A 20,103-nucleotide genomic window follows, 5' to 3' on the forward strand; every position below is an offset into this window, starting at 1 on the left:
CTTATTAACCTCATTTTTTTCCCCAACTTATTGTGGTGACACTTAAAACTTCTCAGCAAGAATGTGCATTTCCAAGTCCTGCAAGGACTTTAAATTCTCAAATCATTCCTTGGTATTAAACCAAGATTAGTTTGGATTCCTGGGCAGTAATTTAGTGTGTAGGCTCCACATATCCTCTTGCCAAATGCACCACCATCACTGCTTCTCATAAAAAAAGTTATTTATTACTCAAATGTCGCAACTAAAATAGAATGAATGCTGTCATTACTTCTTGTCATTATAATCAGACCACCTAAATGCTATTTCTAGACCTCTGCTATTTACAATTTTACACATCAGAAACACAACCTGATGGAACATCCTTATTTGAATTGTGATTAGTAGAGGAGATATGTTGTAATGGTGAGAGTTTTATAAGTCTGCTCAATTCCTGAAATAGCAAGGAACAGTTTGTGCCAGTATTCTGATCAGCTGACCACTGTAGATTCTGTACTGCAGTCTTTTCCTCTTTTCTAATTGAAATGTGTTTATTATTTATTGCTGATTTTAACAGAATGGTGTATGTGACAATGTGACCATTGTACTTTTAAACTCACAGTGCTAACATTTGACATCCTAGTAATTTACATTCTTTTAATACTTTAAATCAACAAATCACATAATAATGAATATAGTCTTTTTACACATGAACAGAAACAAATTATGAACATCACTAATTTTTGAAAACCTACTTCTGTTTTCTGATTCTACCTCTAAAGGGTAACAAACCACACCAGCCATGAATTAAACATAACCAGACATTTTCCTAAGCATCACTGTAACAAAATCAAGGGCTGAATATTAACTGAAGCAAGAAAGACCTGTTGCCACGACCAAAAGCAGATCATAAGCTCTCTGGTGTGGTTGTTTTGACAGTCAAGTGGACTGCTGTTTCATATGAACAAGGAACTGGAGTAGGCCATTCATCCCCTCAACTTTGCTATCATGGCTAACATGATTGTAACTTAAAATCCACATTCGCGCCTCCCTGGATAAACTTTCATCCCCTTGCTTAATAGGAATGTATCCATCTCTGCCTTAAGAATATTCAAAGAGTCTTCCTGGAAAGCTGGAGGAATTCCCAAAGACTCCCAACATTCTGAGAGAATTTTTTTTGCCTCATTTCTGCTTTAAATGGGCAAATCCTTATTTTTTAAACAGTGACCCCAAGTTCATTTTCACGTTTTCTCACAGTATGGTCCATTTGCCAAATTTTGCCCGTGCAATTAACCTAATTATGCCTGTTAATAGGCTCCTTGTGTCCTCTTCACAACTTACTTTCCAACAATCTTTGTGTCATCAGCAAGTTGGACAATCATACCTTCAGCTTCTTCATCTAAGTTATAAACAGTTGATGTCCCTGCAGTGGTTCCTGTTGCACACCACTCATTACATCTCTCCAACCTGGAAAGGACCAACTTATTCCTATTCTCTGCTTCCTTTTAGCAAGCCAATTGTCTATCCATGCCAATGTACTACCTCCTTCATAGATTCCATAGAATCCCTGCAGTGTGAAAACAGGCCCTTCAGCCCAACAAGTCCACACTGACCCTCAGAACATCCCACCCAGATTCATTCCCCAAACCCACCTAATCTACAAGTCCCTGAACACTGTGGGCAATTTAGCATGGCCAATCCACCTAGCCTGCACATCTTTGGACTGTGGGAGGAAACTGGAGCACTCGGAGGAAACCCGTGCAGACACAGGGAGAATGTGCAAACTCCACACAGGCAGTTGCCCGAGAGGAAATCAAACCCAGGCCCCCTGGCGCTGTGAGGCAGCAGTGCTACCCACTGAGCCACTGTGCCGTCCTTCATTATGAGCATTTATTTTCCACAATTACCTTTGATATGGCATGTTGTCAAATGGCTTTGAGAAGTCGAAGTACACATCCACCCTTTTATCCATAGCATGTTACTTTCTTAACAAGTGCCAATAGATTGGTTAAACATGATATCCTTTTCACAAAGCCATGTTCACTTTGCCAGATTGCCTTGATTTATCTAAGTGTACTGTTATTACTTCTTTAATAAAAGCTTCTAACATTTTTCCCTCTGGTGGTGTTAAACAAACAGGCCTGTAGATTCCTGTTTTCTGTCTTCCTTTTTGAATAAAGGAATTACTTTTGCCATCTTACCAAATCTTCCCAAATCAGAGGAATTTTGGAAAAGTCTGTGTTTGCTGACACCCAGGAACATGCATAGTGGCAGTGAAATTTCTGAAATAACTTGAAAGAAAGTGTGATTAAAATCAAAAAAACCCTTAAAATGAAAAAAAGGAATAAATATATAGAAGTGAAAAAAAAACTGTTAAAGTAAGATTTTTTTAAATTTGTGGCATGTATGCTCAAAAAAAATGAGGTAAGCATGCACAGTTGGAATTTATCATTGGATGGTTGTTGTCAGCAGACAGTCTCTTTGGAAATTAAAACCAGTGTATTAATTATCTCACCAGCAACCTCTTTAGACTGTAAGATGACGTCCATCAGGATCCAGCATTTGTCAGCATGCAGCTCCAACTGTTTGCTCTGTACCACTTCTCTGGTTATTTTAAGTTTGCTGACATCCCTTTCTTCTGTTATCTGATTTATTGCTGCTTCTGGGATGTTACTATTATTGTCTCTACCCTTTTTGGTGTCAAATTAGGAGATAACTCATCTAGGCAAGTGAAGTATCACAGGGACGGCGCAGTGGTTTGCACTGCTGCCTCACAGTGCCAGGGATCTGAGTTTGATTCCATCCTCAGGCGACTGTCTGTGTGGAGTTTGCACATTCTCCCCGTGTCTGCACAGGTTTCTGCCAGGTGCTCCAATTTTCGCCCACAGTCCAAAGATGTGCAGGCTGGAGGAATTGGCCATGCTAAATTGCCCATAGTGTTCAGGGATGTGTAGATTAGGTGGGTTACAGGGAAAGGGTAGGGGGATGGGTTTGTTTGGGATGCTCTGAGTGTCAGTGTGGACTTGTTGGGCTGAAGGGCCTGTTTCCATGCTGTAGGGATTCTATGATTCCTGACTTGGGTGTCGTAGATGATGGAAAAGCTTTGTGGAGTCAGGGTGAATCACTTGCCACAGAGTATGCAGCCTCGTTCCTGCCCTTATAGACAAATATTTATGGGTTGCCCAGTTATGTTCCTGGTCAATATTTTCACCTGGAATTTTGATGGTGTAGTGTTTAGAAATGGCAATGCTGTTGGGTACAAGACTTTTGAGCACTCCAAGTGTTACCAATCCTTTTTGAGCATAAACCTCAATGTTTTCCAGGCTAACTTTATAATTCTCATTATCTGAGGAGCCGCATATGCTATGGAATATTTTGCAATCAGGGAACAGCTCCACTTTTTGACTTTATAACAGAGAGATCATTAATAATGCAGCTGAAGATGATCAGGTCTAGGACCTCCTCAAGGATCTTCTGCAGCACAGTCCTAAAGCTGAGATCATTGGCCTCCAGCAACTACCCCATCTTCCTTTTGCAAGCTATGACTTCAAACGGTGGATACTTTACTTTAAATTCTAATGACTTAAATTTTACCAGGGCTTCTTGATGCAGTATTCAGTCAAATGCTTTGATGTCAAGTCACTCCCATTTCAACTTAGAATTCAGCTCTTTTTTCATGTTTGAAGCAAGTCTGTAATAAGGTTTGGTCTTGTTGGAATCTAATCTGAGTTTTTATTCCCTTTGCTGATGATTCAGAATAGATTGTTGATGTGGTATTTGGATGGGTAGAATTTATCCAGTTTTCTTGTACATAAGACATACCTGAGCAATTTTTCACATTGTCACAAATATTGTAGCTGTATTAGCTGTACTGGAACAATATGGCTAGAAGTGCAGTTAGTTCTGGGTCACAAGTCTTCACCAGGGTCTGGGAGAAGGGTGCACACATTACTAATCACCAAGCCTTCAGGGGGACCATGTAGTCGGCTATACCGCTCCTTCTGTCCCAATCAGACCAAGATTTTCATTATAACCGAGAGAAAGAGAAAATCTGTGAAGATCTGCTCCTGAAATCAAAATCCTGTATCTCTCATGTTTCTTCAGTTACAGGTTAGTTTTCTCCTCATTTGCTGCTGATGAACCTAAGAAGGAACAAGTGTTTGGAGAAGAAGCTGGGAATGTAAGAAACTGTGATGAACAAATGGATGGAGTTATTATTGACTGGACCCAGGCTTTGGGGATTGCCGCTGGCAGCTGGGTCCAGTCGTTTGGACTTACCACCGGGGAGCTGTGCCTTAGGATACTGCAAAATCTGGCCTTAAAGGAACTGCTGGGTCCATGGCTCTGGACCAAATTTCAGGGGTTGTTAAGAGTCAGGACAGTTTGGTGGTCGGTTCACTCTAGAGGCTGCTGCCTGTTGCTAGGAACTATGGTAGAGGAGAGAAAGAGGTTGCAAAAAGTTGGGGAGGGAAAGAGGGGGAGTCTGCTAGGAGGGGTGGGCTAGGAGGGGAAATGAGGTGGAAATATGAAGCTGCAAGGGGGTTAGGAAGGAAGGAGGCTGCAAGGTGAGAACAGTTTTAAACTGTCAACAAAAGAATACTGAACTAACTTCTTAAAAATTTCTTCACGGGATGTGTTGCTGATTATGCCAGCATTTATTGTCCAGAGGGTAGTTAGCAGTCAACGACATTGTTGTAGGACGTGACTCAATAAGGTAGTGATGGCATATTTCCTTACCTATGGAGATCAGTGAACCAGATAGGTTATTAAGACAGTTGACAGTGGTTCCATGATTACTATTAAGGCAACTTTCATTTTAGTTGAATTCAAATTCCATCATCTGCCATTGCGGAATTCAAACCCATGTTCCCAGAACATTTGCCTGGGAATCTGGATTACTAGCCTAGTGACATTACCACTGTGCCACCATCAGTGACCCAGGGAAACTCGTAATCACCAAGATAGTGAATTCCTTGCAAATGAATGTGGACCTAGTTTAAGGCTGCATGTGTTCAACAGATACCATATGGGGAAAATGTAGTGGGTGCTATTATAATAAACAATGTAATTGTTAAATTTCAATCTGAGATGCAGTAAAAATGTACTAACTGCTTGGTTTAAATGTTCCAGCTTTGTGCATATGGAATGGAAATGCATTTGCTGTGACCTAGTCTACAGAAGGAACGTTTAGGGTGTTTTTTTTTTGTGTAGAAGTGGCTATCAGTTATTTTATAAACAAAATATGATTTGTTAACTTATGTCTGTTGTCTAGTGCCAATTTAAATTCTATGGTGTCCTGTTTTGTACCAATATAAATTCTATGGTGTCCATTTCTGCTTTCCTTGATTGATGTAGTTTTATATTTAATGAAAGATTGATAATTCAAGATATTGATCACTTCTGAATGTGCTTCTACTTGAGTCCAAATATCATGCCTGGACACAGTGATATTGTCACTACATGATTACATAATTACATGAATTGATGAGAATGAATATAGTATGTGACATAATAAAACAAAATAAATAAAAGATAAGGAACAAAAACAAATTTGCTGGAAAAGCTCAGCAGGTCTGGCAACATCTGTGAAGGAAAAAACAGAGTTAACGAAACTTTGTTTTTGTTCCTGATTTACAGCATCTGCAGTTCTTTTGGTTTCTAAATAAAAGGTAAGCCCTTGAGAAAATCTTAAGAGTTTTCATTAAAAATATTTTGACATAGGTAATTGTTCAGGGAATTGAAGCGGTTTGTATACTTTAGGCAACCAAATTGTGTGGAATTGTCCAAATAAGCCATTGTTTTAAAATCTATGGAGGAAGGCCTGGTTGGGATTTGAAAACAAGGATGAGAATTTTAAATTTAAAATGTTTACTATCAAGCAACAATGCAGGTCAGTGAGTACAGGGATGATAGGTGAACAAGACTTGGTACCAGTTATTAACATGACATTTATATTAACATAATATGAATGGCTTCAAGTTTAAAGATGGTTTAATGTAGAAGACCAGTCAGGATTGCATTGGTGTAGCCAAGTTCAGAGATACTGAAGGCACAATTGAAGGTTTCAACGGCTGATCAGCTGACATGAATGTGGATTGGTAATGCTACAGAGGTAAAATAGGTGGTCTATTTACAAATTTGTGGATGTCACAGTTATTTAATTGGATGCTTATTCGGAGCTTAAATACAACACTGAGTTTGCAAACAAATTGATTTAGTCTCAGACTGTTGTTGGGAGAGGGCTGGAATCAATAGCTAGGGACCTGATCAAATAGCTCCAGTATTTCCAATATTTAATTACAGGAAATTTCTGCTCATTCAATACTGAATGCTGGATGGTGACCTGCCTTTTTGAATTGATGCAGTTCAAGTGCTGCAGGGAGGAATGCCATTAGGGAGAAAATTCCAGGATTTTGACCCTGTGATAGAGAAGGAATGGTGATATGTTTCCAAGTCAGGATGGTCGGTGGCTTAACAAGGAACTTGCTCCAGCATTGGTGGTGTTCCCATATGTCTTCTGCCCTTGATCTTCGAGATGGAAGTGTTGTGGATTTGGAAAGTTGTGACTAGGGATCTTTACTGAATTTCTTAGCAACGTGGGGCAATTGAGAGAGGCGATAGTTGCCAATGTGGATCTGGGTGGTGTTAGTGTACATGTGAAAATGAATAGATCCTTGGCAGACATCAGGAGTGGCTATGATTAGTTAAGAAGGGAATTATTTAAGTCCCATTCTGCGGCATGGTGGGCTCAGTGGTTAGCACTGTTGCCTCATAATGCCAGAGACCCAAGTTCATTTTCACCCTCAGGTGACTGTTTGTGTGGAATATGCACATCTTTGCCATGTCTGCATGGGTTTCCTCCAGGTGTTCTGGTTTCCTCCCATTGTCCAAAGATGTGCAGATTAATGAGATTGGCCATGGGAAATGCAGAGATGGGGGGATGCTGTCCAGAGGTTCGATGTGGACTTGATGGGCCAAATGACCTGCTTCCATACTGTAAGGATTCTATGCTTCAGAGAGTGGTATGGATTCCTGATGAAGAATGAGGAGAAACTGTTTATTTTTGTTGCAATCATATAGGGTATCATTTGTTATATTGATCATAGGCAATCAGTACCATGGTAATGAAGTGACTTTAACACATTTTTGACTGGTTGATGTTTTTAAAGCAAAGTTTTAATTAATCAAATCAATTCATCACATCACACAACTTGAATTCCCCTTCAATAAAAAGGTGTGGAGCTGGAGGAACACAGCAGGCCAGGCAGCATCAGAGGAGCAGGAAAGCTGACGTTTCGAGTCGGGACCCTTCAGAAAAAATTGAATTCCCGTTTTCTGTCTTTTGTAACTTCATTTCATTGTTTCAGGCCACCTTAAGCACAAGCTGGCAGTGACCCTGCTGGATATTACCTAAATAGCAGTTTAGTGAGATCAGCGCCCCCTCCCCCGCGTCGTAACTCTATTTCTCTCCAGTTATGCAACAGCACGTTATACTGTGCCACTTTCCAACCTAACCCAGTACAATCTCAGCGCCCGCCCCTTACTGCCTCAGTTCCGGCCGCATTGGCCGATCCCCTGCTACTCGCCGGCTGCTCCTTTTCACTGTGCGGTCGAGCGGACTGTCAATCAGACAGTTTCTTTTTTTCCACTCAGGGTAGGTTGTTCGGCGGCTGACCTACTAACACAGATCTCAGGCACCATCAGCATCAGACAGACGGCTTTGTGAAGAGAAGCACGGTTTCAATGGGAAGTGGGAAAGAGAGGAAAGACGCATAATAAGTAAAATATAGTCGGATTTTCAAAGCGCAAGAGGAACTCTGCCTCGGTACTCAACGATTGCAGTTTCGCGAGGTAAATGCTACTTTGATTTGTTGTTTTCTGAGGTGGTGCATGTATTAAAATAGATTTAATCTCCGCCTAAAGGCGCAAAACTCCAGAGCGGCAGCGTTGTGCGTCTTACTGTGACGAACAGCTTCTATATATAAATTCTTTTATATTTATAATATCTATCCTTTGAAGAGATACTGACCATACTATTATGTAACCGCAGAAGCGTTGCTAGCCCTTGTAACGAGGATCTTGGTGTTCTGTGACTTGACACAAAACTAAAGAGAGGCGAGAAACCCTGCAAAATAAACAAAAGAACATGATAGACTTAATTTTATAACGAGGAATTAGGATATCTCTGTCACAGGATTCATGGACGTGTAAGTTATACTAAACAAACTGGGCAATGTGTGTAATGGGATAACAATGGCTTTATGTGGCAAATTCCTTATTCTAGTGTATTTTTTATGGCATTATTGCGTTATTAATAGGTTGTTCGCCTGCAGAGCACATCCTGTGCCTTGCACTGTAGGGCTTGTTCTTGTAAACATTGCATAATATAGCCATTATAAAACGCTGGCAGCATAAAGAGGCTAAATGGGCGCTTTTGTAATTCTGGCATTAGGAAATTAGGACTCGGGGCAGTGCTGTCTTGTTCTTTTCTTTAAAAATGTATTTTAAAATAGATAAACAAATATGTATAACATTAGTTTGGAAATGGTCATTACTATATATATAATTCAATCCTTTTAGTAAAATAAAATTCAGCTATTTCCACAAACCTTGTGTTACTCCCTTCGGTTAATTGATCCACTTAAATGTATCATTCATTGTGGCAACTGACTGTCCTGTCCCTTTGAAGCAGAGCACGCCTATTTGGAAATGTTGCATAACGTTATCGGGAGGAGGAAAAGGTGGAACTCGCAAGGCACGATTTATAGGGATTGTGCAATTTTAACTGTAAAATTATCACAAAGCAGATATGCTTTTAGGAATGATCTAGGATATTTTTAATGTCGATGTCCAGGAACCCATAGAATGACAATTCCAAGGAATAAGCATTTCAATTATAATTGTCCACCGGAATGTAAGGGAACCTATACATAGCCTCTGGGCGGCATCCTAAAAAATACGGCGAAGAAAGCTTTGTGTTTTAAAGTTTTTCTTAGCTAAATGGCGCGGCTTTTCCCTCAGTACAAAGGATTATGTTGTAGGCGTTGGTGTTAGGAGCACGTGAAGGGCAGCGGTTGCATTCCTTTGTTCGGGGTGGATCGAAATGAAGAGCAAGACGAAGAGCTGAATGAGGATGAATCAGCCGCAGGATCAGCACGGATGCTGCTTTAGTCACGTATCCTGACTTTTACTGTCGCAATCCAATGAAAGGAAGAGAAAACACACATACGCACAGAGGTACATTATTATGATGAAGCAATCGCTTCAGGATTGGCACATCTTCGCAGAACATTTCATCAGTGCAGTCATAAACAAGCTCAACACTATCAACGCATTGAATAGTACGGGGCGGTGAGACTGGCTGCCATTCACCAGTAATCGGAGAACAGCTTTAAGGCGATCTTTCAAGGGCGACAGTAGTTTTACCTAAGTAGCCCCCGCGCCCCCATCCAACCATTTAATGGTCCCAGTTCTTAGTACAACATGTCAACTCCCACAGTGGTAAGTACGTGGATTGCGGTTTTTCTGAATCTGGTGATTTAATAATTAGTGGATGAGTGAAGATAAAACTTTAAATAATTTTTAAAGGTGTAGTTAATGTCATTCATTAATGCAGCCTTTATTTTAAAATAATTTCACTGCCAATTAGTTCCGTTAAGTTTACATTTTATAGCTTTGCTAAAGATTTTTTTGCCATCCTTGCCATCCTCAATGAGTTTTTTTGGCCACGCTGATAGTTGTTTTACTTTTCTAAATAATAATAAGTGCATTGTAGTGTTTAAAATCTATGTAACTGTTATTTTTGACCAGACAGCAAGCCAGAATTGTGTGTGGCTGGCTAAAAGGACATTGGTATAAATAGCTTTATTTTACTGGTGCTTAGTAATGTTGTCACCAGCAACACTGGATTCGATGGCTGAATTGCAATAAAGGAAAAGTTCTTTAGGTGGCGCCACGATCATTTTCGCCCCTGTACTGTACTTATTCATGGTTGAAACAGAAACTTTTTGCTCTGCCCTAACACCCATTGTTATGCATTCCACATCGTGACAAAATCACGGGAAAAGCAATTCAGCAGATTGAGTGAAGTGCAGGTAAATCACAGCTTCATTCTTTCCTCAATACAGGATTCTCCATCACAGTTCTTGACAGGGCCCTCAGTCGTGTTTGACCCATTTCCCACACTTCTGCTCTCATCTCTTCCCTTACCTCCCCACAACACCTATAGGGTTCCCTTGGTCCTTACTTTCCATCCCTTAGCATTTGTATCCAAAGGACCATAAGCCACCATTTCTGCCACATCCAGACATATATTCTCCTCCCCTCCCTTGTCAGCTTTCAGGGACTGTTTCCTCTGAGGTGCCCTGATCCACTCCTCCTCCACTCCCAACACCACCCCACACCCCCATAGTATCTTCCCATGCATTCGTAAAAGGCATAACACCTGCCTGTTTACATCCTCCCATCTCACTATGCATGGCCCCAAAAACAATTTCCAAATGAAGCAATGATCTACCTGCACTTCACTCAGTCTAGTCTATTGTATTTGCTGCTCACAATGATCTCCTTTACATTGGGGAAATGAAACAAAGACTGAGTGACCACTTTGCAGAACTTTTGTGTTCTGTCTGCAAAAATGACCACAAGTTACCAGTTGTCTACGGCTTCAACATACCACCATGTTTTCTGGCCAAAATTTCTATCTTGGACCTGTTGCAGTGGTCCAGCAAAACTCAGCCCAAGCTTAGAGAACAATGTCTCATCTTCTGCAGCCTTCAGGACTTATTATGGATTTGAATAATTTTAGGGCATGACACCTTCTTCTATGTTCTTTACCCATCCCCATGCCCCAGGCCTTGTCATCACAAGGACTACTTTCATCAGAGTGAACCAATTTTCACCCACTAATGGTCCCCATAAGCAGCTTTCTTTTTCCCTGACTAACCAATATTCAACTGCTATACTCTCCCTCTGGGCTCTGTCTTCACCTATCATTCACATAGCTCCCTCCCCCATCCCTGCCTTCAACATATATACCACCTTGTCCTAGCTACAGTCAGTTCTGACGAAGGTTGGGTGGACCCTACTTTCTCTCCAGTGTTTTGGCCTCAACCGCTTTCTTGACAGAGAATTCCATGGGCTCACCACTCTCTGGGTGAATAAATTTCTCATATTAGTCCTAAATGACCTACCCTTTATCCTTGGATTGTGACCACTAGTTCTGGACTTTGTGGTCATCAGGAACCTTCCTGTTGTATTTTACCCTGTCTGGTCCTACTAGAATTTGATAGGTTTCCATGAGATTCCCTCATTCTTCTAAACTCCAGTGAATATTGCTCTGAGTGATCCAGTTTGCTTTCATAAGTCAGCCCTGCCATCCCAGGATTCAGTCTGGTACATTTTCAGCGTACTCACTCCAAACCCAGAACATCCTTCCTCAGATAAGGAGATCAGAACTGCCCACAGTGCTCCAGATGTGATCTTATCAAGGCCCTGAACAATTGCAACAAGACACCCCTGTTCCAGTACTTGAACCTTCTCGCTATGAAGGCTAACATACCATTTGGCTTTTTCACTGCCTGCTGCACATGCATGCCTGCTCACAGTGGCTAAGTTCAAGGGTACCCAGGTCCCATTGCACCTCCTCTTTCCCATTCTGTCACCATTTATATAATAATCTGCCTTCCTGTTTTGCTGCCAAAGTGGATAACCTAACTTTTATCCACATTATACTTCATCTGCCATGCCTTTGCCCACTCACTGAATTTGTCCAAATTGTTACTGCAAGTCATTATTTGGATTTTTTAGACATTACACAGTCTACTCAAAAAAATAATAAAATAGTATTATTCTTGTATTTTAAAAGTAGAAAAAGCAGTCATGGTTAAAGTTAAACATTTACATCAAACTTAGAAGATTTCACTTTGGAAACTTTGTTTTATTCACAAGGTCTTACGTATAATCATAAATACAAGAATTATTGTGCTTAAACTGGTAGACCTAGATAAATAGCAAGTTTAACTTATCACCAATCTCACTAGTTTAAGTAAAATTTGATTATTTAAAGTGGTCACACTAGTTTGACTTAGTTCATGAAATATGTATTCTTTACAATGGCTACGCAATTGCCATGCCTTGAAAGTACAATATGAATATGTTGGAATGAATGGAATATGAGAGATTTTAATCAGTTGAATGAGACATTAATAACATTAATTTTATGATCAATGCTAATAAACAGTTTAGTAAATAAGCAATGTACAATTTAATAAAAGTGTAATCATTACTGAAACAAATCTTGTGTTTAGTTTATCTCTGTAAAAACACAAATAAAATGATTGGTTTTCAGCTTCTTTCAAGATAACATTTTATAGCTAGGAAATGAAACAAAACAGGTTGTCACAAATAAATATAATTTTCAAGAATGTATTAGTGTTCATTATCTATGTACCAGCACTTTACAGATCTCTCAACATTTAAAAACATTTCTGCATTCTGTAACTGTACCACTTCTATCGATGTTGGGAATTTTTTTTATTCATTCATAGGATGTGGCATCGCTGGCTAGGTCATCATTCATTGCCCATCTCTAATTGCCCAGAGGAATTTGAGAGTCAACTACATTTCTATGGATCTGGAGTCAAATGTAGGCAAGACCAGGATGGTAGTTTCTTTCCTTAAAGGATGTTAGTGAACCAGATGGGATTTTTCTGACAATCAACAATGGTTTCATGGTCATCATTACACTTTTCATTACAGATTTATTTTTTGTTGAATTCAAATTCCACCATCTACGATGGAAGGATCCAAACCCAAGTCCCCAGAACATTTCCTCTGTCTCCAGATTAATTGTCCAATGATAATACCCTAGGCCATCACCTCCCCTTAATGCAATACTAAAACGTGAATGATAGATGTTCTTTCTATTTATTATGAAATTACTGTTACATCCATTTCAATTTTATGTTCAATTGAAATGCAACCCTCAGTTCAGTCACCTTATTCCTATTCATTCATAAACATTCAGAAATATAGTGCAATAAAACCTTGGACCAGCTCTGTTAAACTTTGTAATTTCCAATTATATAATTGCTACAGCCATTTGTAAGTAGATATGAAACAAAAAGAAAAGTTGCGGGAAAAGCTCAGCAGATTTGGCAGCATCTGTGAAGAGAAATCAGAGTTAACGTTTTGGGTCCGGTGATTCTGAGGAGGGGTCACCGGACCTGAAACGTTAACTCTGATTTCTCTTCATAGATGCTGCCAGATCTGCTGAGCTTTTCCAGCAAATTCTGTTTTGTTTCTGATTTACAGTATCCATAGTTCTTTTGGTTTTTATTTGCAAGTAGACATGATTGCAAGGGGTTTCAGTTTATAGTTAAATGTTTAAACAACATGCTACATGAATAATGTTGTGTGAAGTAATGAAAATCTGCATTGAAGGAAATGAATAATAATATGAAATAAAGTTTTGTGACTTACTCCTCTGGAATTGAAAGTGTTAAAGATAACTGATACATGCCACTGATAATATTATTAAATGACAATGTACACCTACTTTAAAAGTTGTGTAACTATCCAAGCTTGATGCCCTTTGAGTCAGTCAAGGCAGTTGTTTTTGTATAAAAGGAGTGCAATTAATTTGTTAGAAAATTAAATGGAGACTCACTCAGTGACCAATTACTCGGTAACCAAGTTAAATAAAACCTAAATTATTCGACCTCTTAACCTGAATGATATAATTTTTATTAAGTTTTTTAAGCTACTTAATTATTTTCAGTTAATATTTTATAGCTAGCTGGAACCGGTTACCTCTCTAAACGATCTGATGGTGGGAAAAGGAAATTAATGACTAAATGTTTACAAGTGTTCAATTCTGCTTTAGATGCACTTGGATGAATAAACAGTTTCAATACTATATACCTCAGTTCTTAAAATTGAAAGCAATTTCACGAATATAATATAAATTTCAAAAAACAAAGTGGAGTTTAAAAGAAGCAATCTTATTTCATTGATGGGAGATCATGTCGCATCTGCACAGGAATTGGTTAGGCCCACTTTTGGAGTACTGCATTCATTTCTGATCTCCCTGCTATAGGAAGGATGTTGTGAAACGTGAAAGCGTTCAGAGAAGATTTACAAAGATGTTGCCAGGATTGGAGGGTTTGAACTACAGGGAGATGCTGAACAGGCTGGGGTTATCTTCCCTGGAGGCTGAGGGGTGACCATTCAGAGTTTTATAAAATCATGAGGGGCATTGATAGGGTGAATAGCCAATGTCTTTTCCCTGAGGTGGGGGAGTCCAGAATTAGAGGGCATAGGTTTAAGGTGAGAGGGGAAAGATTTAAAAGAGACCTAAGTGGCAACTTTTTCGCACAGAAGGTAGTGCGTGTATGGAATGAGCTGTCAGATGAAGTGGTGGAGGCTGGTACAATTACAACATTTAAAAGGCATCTGGATGGGTACATGAATAGGGAAGGTTCAGAGGGATATGGGCCAAATGCTGGCAAATGGGACTAGATTTATTTAAGATATCTGGTCGGCATGGATGGGTTGGATCAAAGGGTCCTTTTCCATGCTGTACAGCTGTATGACTCTATAAGGTAGCCTTGTTTTAATCTTCTGTTTGATTGGAGATGGAGGGTGGAGATTTTCTGTTACTGTTGTTGACCCAATTTCACCAACATTGCTTTGTCAGCAATGGTGACAGTAGGTAACTGTCAAGATGAATTCACCTGATTTTGCATAACAACAGATCTTCTAATTATATTTTACTTAAATACTGCCTTTTTAATGTTAGCCTTCACTGAAAAAGTGCAGAGAGGGTGATGTTACTAAAATATATTAAATTTTAAAAAAGATCGGCATTTTCAGAAATGTGAGTGATTCTGTATATCATTCACATTGCTTGCAGAATGTCTTTTCAGCTGCACAGTGCTATCTGTAATAAAGGTAATTACCTCCTGGCTTGTAATTTTTGATTCATCAAAGATGAATGTGTATTTATTTTCACAAGCATTTAGAAAGGATAATGAGTCAGAGTAGAATAATTTAAAAAGTAAAATGCTGTCTTTATCAGTAACTTATTTGAAAATAACTGATTAGGTCATCAGCCTTTATATTTGAGCCAGTAAAGCTGTGCAGTACATTCTCAATTGAAATGTGTTTACCCTGTTAATAAATGAAAAGCTCAAATGAGTTATATTTTTAAAAAATCCATCTGATATTGTACTTGGCTATCCTATGTGAATGTTAGTCATTTTAAGACTTGCTGGTAATCGTTTCCACTTGTTATCTTCCTGGGAGTTAACTTGATGGGTGGGATCAAGGCCCTGCGAAGAATTTTCCAAGTTGTGACTAACAAAAATAGTTTGAGTCAAAAATAAAATTTTCTAGAGAAACTCAGCAGATCTGGTAGCATCCATGGACAGAAAGCAGAGTTAACGTCTTGGATCTTCAGAACTGGACCTGAAATTTTAACTTTCGTTTCTCTCCAGAGATGCTGCCAGAACTGCTGAGTTTCTCCAACAATTTTTGTTTTTGTTTCAAATTTCCAGCATCCACAATTCTTTGTTTCATTTTAATATATTTGAGTTTATGGTTATTTTCAGCAAATAAAGCTCTGAAGAAACAAAACTTTATATACAATTGTCAATATATTTATATAGAAATATAATTTAGACTAATTGGTTGGGACATTGTTTTATTCTAATATTACAATTATTTTGAGATAGCAAGAACTGCAGATGCTGGAGTCAGAGACAATACCGTGTGGAGCTGGAGAAACGTAGCAGGCCAGACAGTTATTTTAGCTTGTTTTCTAACGATGAGTTTTTTACTTCATCATTTCTTTGCAATGTATCTTTGTTTTCTTAGTTATCAGTGTTCTGGCCTAAAATCTTGTTGCTCAGGACTTTAGCTATCTGTACATTGAATTGGAGAGTCTGCAAAGGGAAACGTGCAGCTTCAATTATAGTTCATTAGGAACAATTAGTTATGCAATAGGGCTTCCCCCATTCCTTGGTGTCTTAAGAATTCAAGATCTTTAAAAAATAATTTGTCCACAGAGGGTCTGTATTTAGTTGGGACCATCAAAAATTGTTGGTTTTAACACGACTTACAGATAATGGAGAATTGGCTGAATTGTGGACTTGTTAAAAATGTACTTATTTTTACCTATGGGGGAAATTTTAACCCTCAAAGATAGGTTGGATAAGATATTTTATAAAGTAAATATTTTCAGTACTGATATGAGCCCACCTACTTCTGGCTTTAATAGAGGTGGACAGAGGCCAATTGTAACCAGTCCAATTGTAGGAGGTAGCAATTTAAATATTAAAAGAACGTTGAATACCTCATATTTAGCTACCATTCGAAGTTTTTGAGTTGTAAGGAATTCCCTGGAGCTAAGAAGTGAGAAGGATCTTTCTGGTCTCTAGCACTAGGCATGTGATACAAGAATACAATCTGGTTAGCTGTAGCCAGGAAACAGACAACAAACCAATAAGGATCTGCTATTTTTCTGGGTTTACTGGCCACAAACCAGCATCCAGTAAATCCCTCTTGCCTCCTAGTTTATGAAATATGCACTTAACAATGCAGCAATTCCTTTTAGTGTTTTTTTTTAAATAGCATGTAACCCCATAGCTTGATAAAACTTGGTTTATTACAAGTCTGAAGCAAGTTTCGATTCAATCTGCAGTTTAGGGATTGGCACCGTATTATGTTAACTAAGTAAATTAGCTTGTAAGATATTACCTGTAAACCTCTGTGTAACCAGGGCAAATGTTTTTCATAAGCATGAGCATAAAGATAAATGGCCCAGAAACAAGTTTAACATTGATTTGTTTCAGAATGATTAATAAATATCTACTTACTCTTTTTCAGGTTATCAAAGGGATTACATCTGATCAACAAAAATGTCCATGATCCTGAGCTCCCAAGTGCAAAAGCAATTTATGTAGCTTTATTTAAAACAAAACTAGCTGTGAAGATTTCTGTAAGATTAGGGTCACCGATTTCATTGTTTCATGAATAGTGAAAGTGTAGAAATAGAAACCTCTAATGGAAGCAAAACGTTCAGTGATAAATATAATAGAAAATAGTTAAAAAAAAATTCTGCACAGTCAGAAACTTGCAAAGAACAAAACAAACATCATGGAAGCTCAAAGACCAACACTCCAGAATGAACCAGCATTGGTTGGATCTTGCATTTCTGGAGAAAAAGTGGTGGTGTTAGCTCCTGCTTTAGAAAATATGGGAGAATCTTTTTCTGCGGATGACAGCATCCTAAGTGACGACCTGAGCACTGGCTCTCTCAAACAGAAATCTTCAAGCTGCCGAAGAAAACGAGAATTCATACCTGATGAGAAAAAAGATGCATTGTACTGGGAAAAGAGAAGAAAAAATAATGAAGCAGCCAAAAGGTCTCGTGAGAAACGACGTTTGAATGATATGGTTTTAGAGAACAAGCTGATGGCTTTAGGTGAAGAAAATGCACGACTGAAATCAGAACTTCTTGCTTTGAAACTAAAATTTGGATTAATCACTGCAGCATTTTATGCACAGGAGATACAAAATCTTGGAAATGCTTCAGGGCCGTGTTTTCAAGACTATAAACCCTCTGGTATAAATTTAACTTCTTTTGCTCCTGATCATGAGCGTGGTTTTCTTGGAAATGGATGTATTTCAGTCATTAAACATTCACCACCAAGTTCATTGTCAGATGTTTCAGAAATATCTTCAAATGCCCGGGAAAGTCCTCTTCTTCAAGTAGCATGTAAAAGCCCAAATGGCACCTTCAAGGTCATAAAACAAGAGCCTCTGGAGTTCAAAGTAGATTCTGAAACTTATTTGCGAGACCCCAGAGAGGGAAATGGTTCTTATGTGTCAGCCATGTATAGAAATTGTATTGGCAGCACCTTCAGCAGGAACTATTCACATTCACCACCTTCCATACAGATTGCTAGGTCATCAAGTAATTCGCCAAGAACATCAGAGGCTGATGACAGTACATTAGGAAAACCTACATCTGAAGAAGAAGGTGAAGATGAACAGCAAGTGCCTAAAGGCCCAATCTCTTCTCCTATGGAATCCAAAATTGTGCACAATGCCATAGTTAAGGTTCCTGAATCAAACTCTTCTGCACTGCCTCACAAACTTCGTATCAAAGCTAGGGCAATCCAGATTAAAGTAGAGAATGTGGAAGCATATTATGAAACACCAGAGAAACAGCCATCATCTGCCAGTACCATTTCTGCTAAAATATCTTACCCATTGAACACAGCAGAAATGTTTAAATGCAATGCTTCAAATTCAGTACATCCTGCCTTAGCTCCTTTGTCTATTCAAGTAGCAAACATCAATGATTGGTCTCACAAACCAGAACTTTGGCATCAAAAAGGAAGTGAAGAGAAATTGGAAGGGGCTTACAAACACGTCCGTCGGTCATGTTCCCCTGTTGCACTAGCAAACCAATCACTTGCTGCTGGGAAAGACTCTGCCTTCATTAATCAAGGAGTACAATTGGAATCAGAAAACTTGTACTTAAAACAAGGCATTGCAAGTTTAAGTGCAGAAGTAGCTTCACTGAAAAAACTCATAGAAAAGCAACAGGCTGCTACTTCAGACTCTGGCAAAAGCACTACTGAGAAAAGATTTGCCAACTGACGTTGCAAATGAAGTAGAGTGGTTACTTTTATATAATGCTAAATTTTCACTGGAACAATTTTGTCTTTTCATTGTAATCAAATTGTAATTCCTTGCAAATGCTCACATATTGTCTGAATTGTACACTTTGAACATTGTCTTTTGTGGACCTTGTGATACACAGGTTGTACTGTACAATGGGAGCATTCATTTCTGTACTTTCAATTACTTGATACAAAGCTATGGATGATTCTTCCGTCCTTACGTTTTGTTCAACATCCAACATTGAAATATCATGTACACCAGATTAAATAGTTGATGAACACTGAGACTTGCTTGAATTTTTTTTACTTAATATTTCAGGAATTATCAACAAACAGTGTTAAGTCTGGGTATTTTTGTTATTTTAGTTTGAAACGGATAATTGTTCACTTGTAAGCAGCTAGTTAAGTATCAAAACTGGGAAACATCCTAAGTTTAAAAAAAGTTCTCCTTGGTATAGAGCATATTTTAGTCAACATTTATCACATGAATGTTGAAGACAGGCAAATTCAACTCAATTCCAATATATTTTATAATGTACTGATTGCTTGAATGTATATATTTAGAAATAATTTTGATTATTTTATTACAAATTTTATTATTATATTTTATACTGAGTTTCTTCTTTTTTTGGTCCTTGGGAATATAACATTTACTATCCAGTGTCAATATCAAACACTCTTAGGTCAATTATATCTATATCAAAGTTGGCACAATGAAGCTTCCTTGACCCTATACTAAACAATGTACCTTAGCACCAACTTATTAAAAAAAAACCCATATTGCACTTGTTAATTATATACAAGGTTGTGATAGGCAAGATTTTTAACCAGTAAGGAAATTTAAAGTTATAGAGAAAAGGCAGAGAAGTGGAGTTGAGGGTTATCAGATAAGTCATGATCTCATTGAGTGGTAGATCAGACTCCATGGGTTGAATGGATTACTTCTGTCACTACGTCTTAAGGTCTTCCAGTCTACATTCAAACGAAAATTCCATGTTAATGAAATGAAAGCCGATGTTCGGTACATTATGATTTGAGTAATCAAAATAAAATTAGATTTCTGATGAAGGGTCTAGGCCCGAAACGTCAGCCTTTCTGCTCCTATGATGCTGCTTGGCCTGCTGTGTTCATCCAGCTCTGCACCTTGTTGTCTCGGATTCTCCAGCATCTGCAGTTCCTACTATCTCTGATTCAAAATAAAATTGGAACTGGATTTATAAACAGTGAAATTTAACCAGTCGAAAATAAGAGGGATGGGCATTTCTTTGGAAATATCTCATTGTGCCAGCTGAAAATTGGCTTGTCAATATTGCATATTTTGACAAAGAAAAACAGTTCCAATGTACAGAGATAACAAGGTGTAGAGCTGGATGAACGCAGCAGGCCAAGCAGCATCAGAGGAGCAGGAAAGCTGACGTTTCGGGTCTAGACCCTT

At 38.6% G+C, this 20,103-nt stretch overlaps 2 protein-coding genes across 7 annotated transcripts in view; both read left to right on the forward strand.

Moving 5' to 3' along the window:
• The window catches only part of auh (AU RNA binding protein/enoyl-CoA hydratase), a 941,118-nt gene that overhangs the window by 614,233 nt on the left and 306,782 nt on the right, over nt 1-20,103 (forward strand). The window lies entirely within an intron of this gene.
• nfil3 (nuclear factor, interleukin 3 regulated) lies at nt 7,562-18,953 on the forward strand. 2 transcript variants are annotated; one of them, XM_020516107.2, is made up of 2 exons: nt 7,562-7,827; nt 16,864-18,953. In XM_020516107.2, the coding sequence occupies exon 2, from the start codon at nt 17,134-17,136 to the stop codon at nt 18,643-18,645; it is 1,512 nt and encodes a 503-aa protein (XP_020371696.1). In that variant the 5' UTR covers nt 7,562-7,827; nt 16,864-17,133; the 3' UTR covers nt 18,646-18,953. The 2 variants fall into 2 exon arrangements, with proteins under 2 accessions (XP_020371696.1, XP_020371698.1); XM_020516109.2 differs by lacking the exon at nt 7,562-7,827 and adding an exon at nt 8,671-9,477.

Source organism: Rhincodon typus, chromosome 3, assembly GCF_021869965.1.
Source record: "Rhincodon typus isolate 14 chromosome 3, sRhiTyp1.1, whole genome shotgun sequence".
NCBI classification, from domain to species: domain Eukaryota; kingdom Metazoa; phylum Chordata; class Chondrichthyes; order Orectolobiformes; family Rhincodontidae; genus Rhincodon; species Rhincodon typus.

Coding starts and splice junctions, on each gene's coding strand:
- nfil3 (XM_020516107.2), top strand. CDS start 17,134: ATGGAAGCTCAAAGACCAACACTCCAGAATGAACCAGCATTGGTTGGA.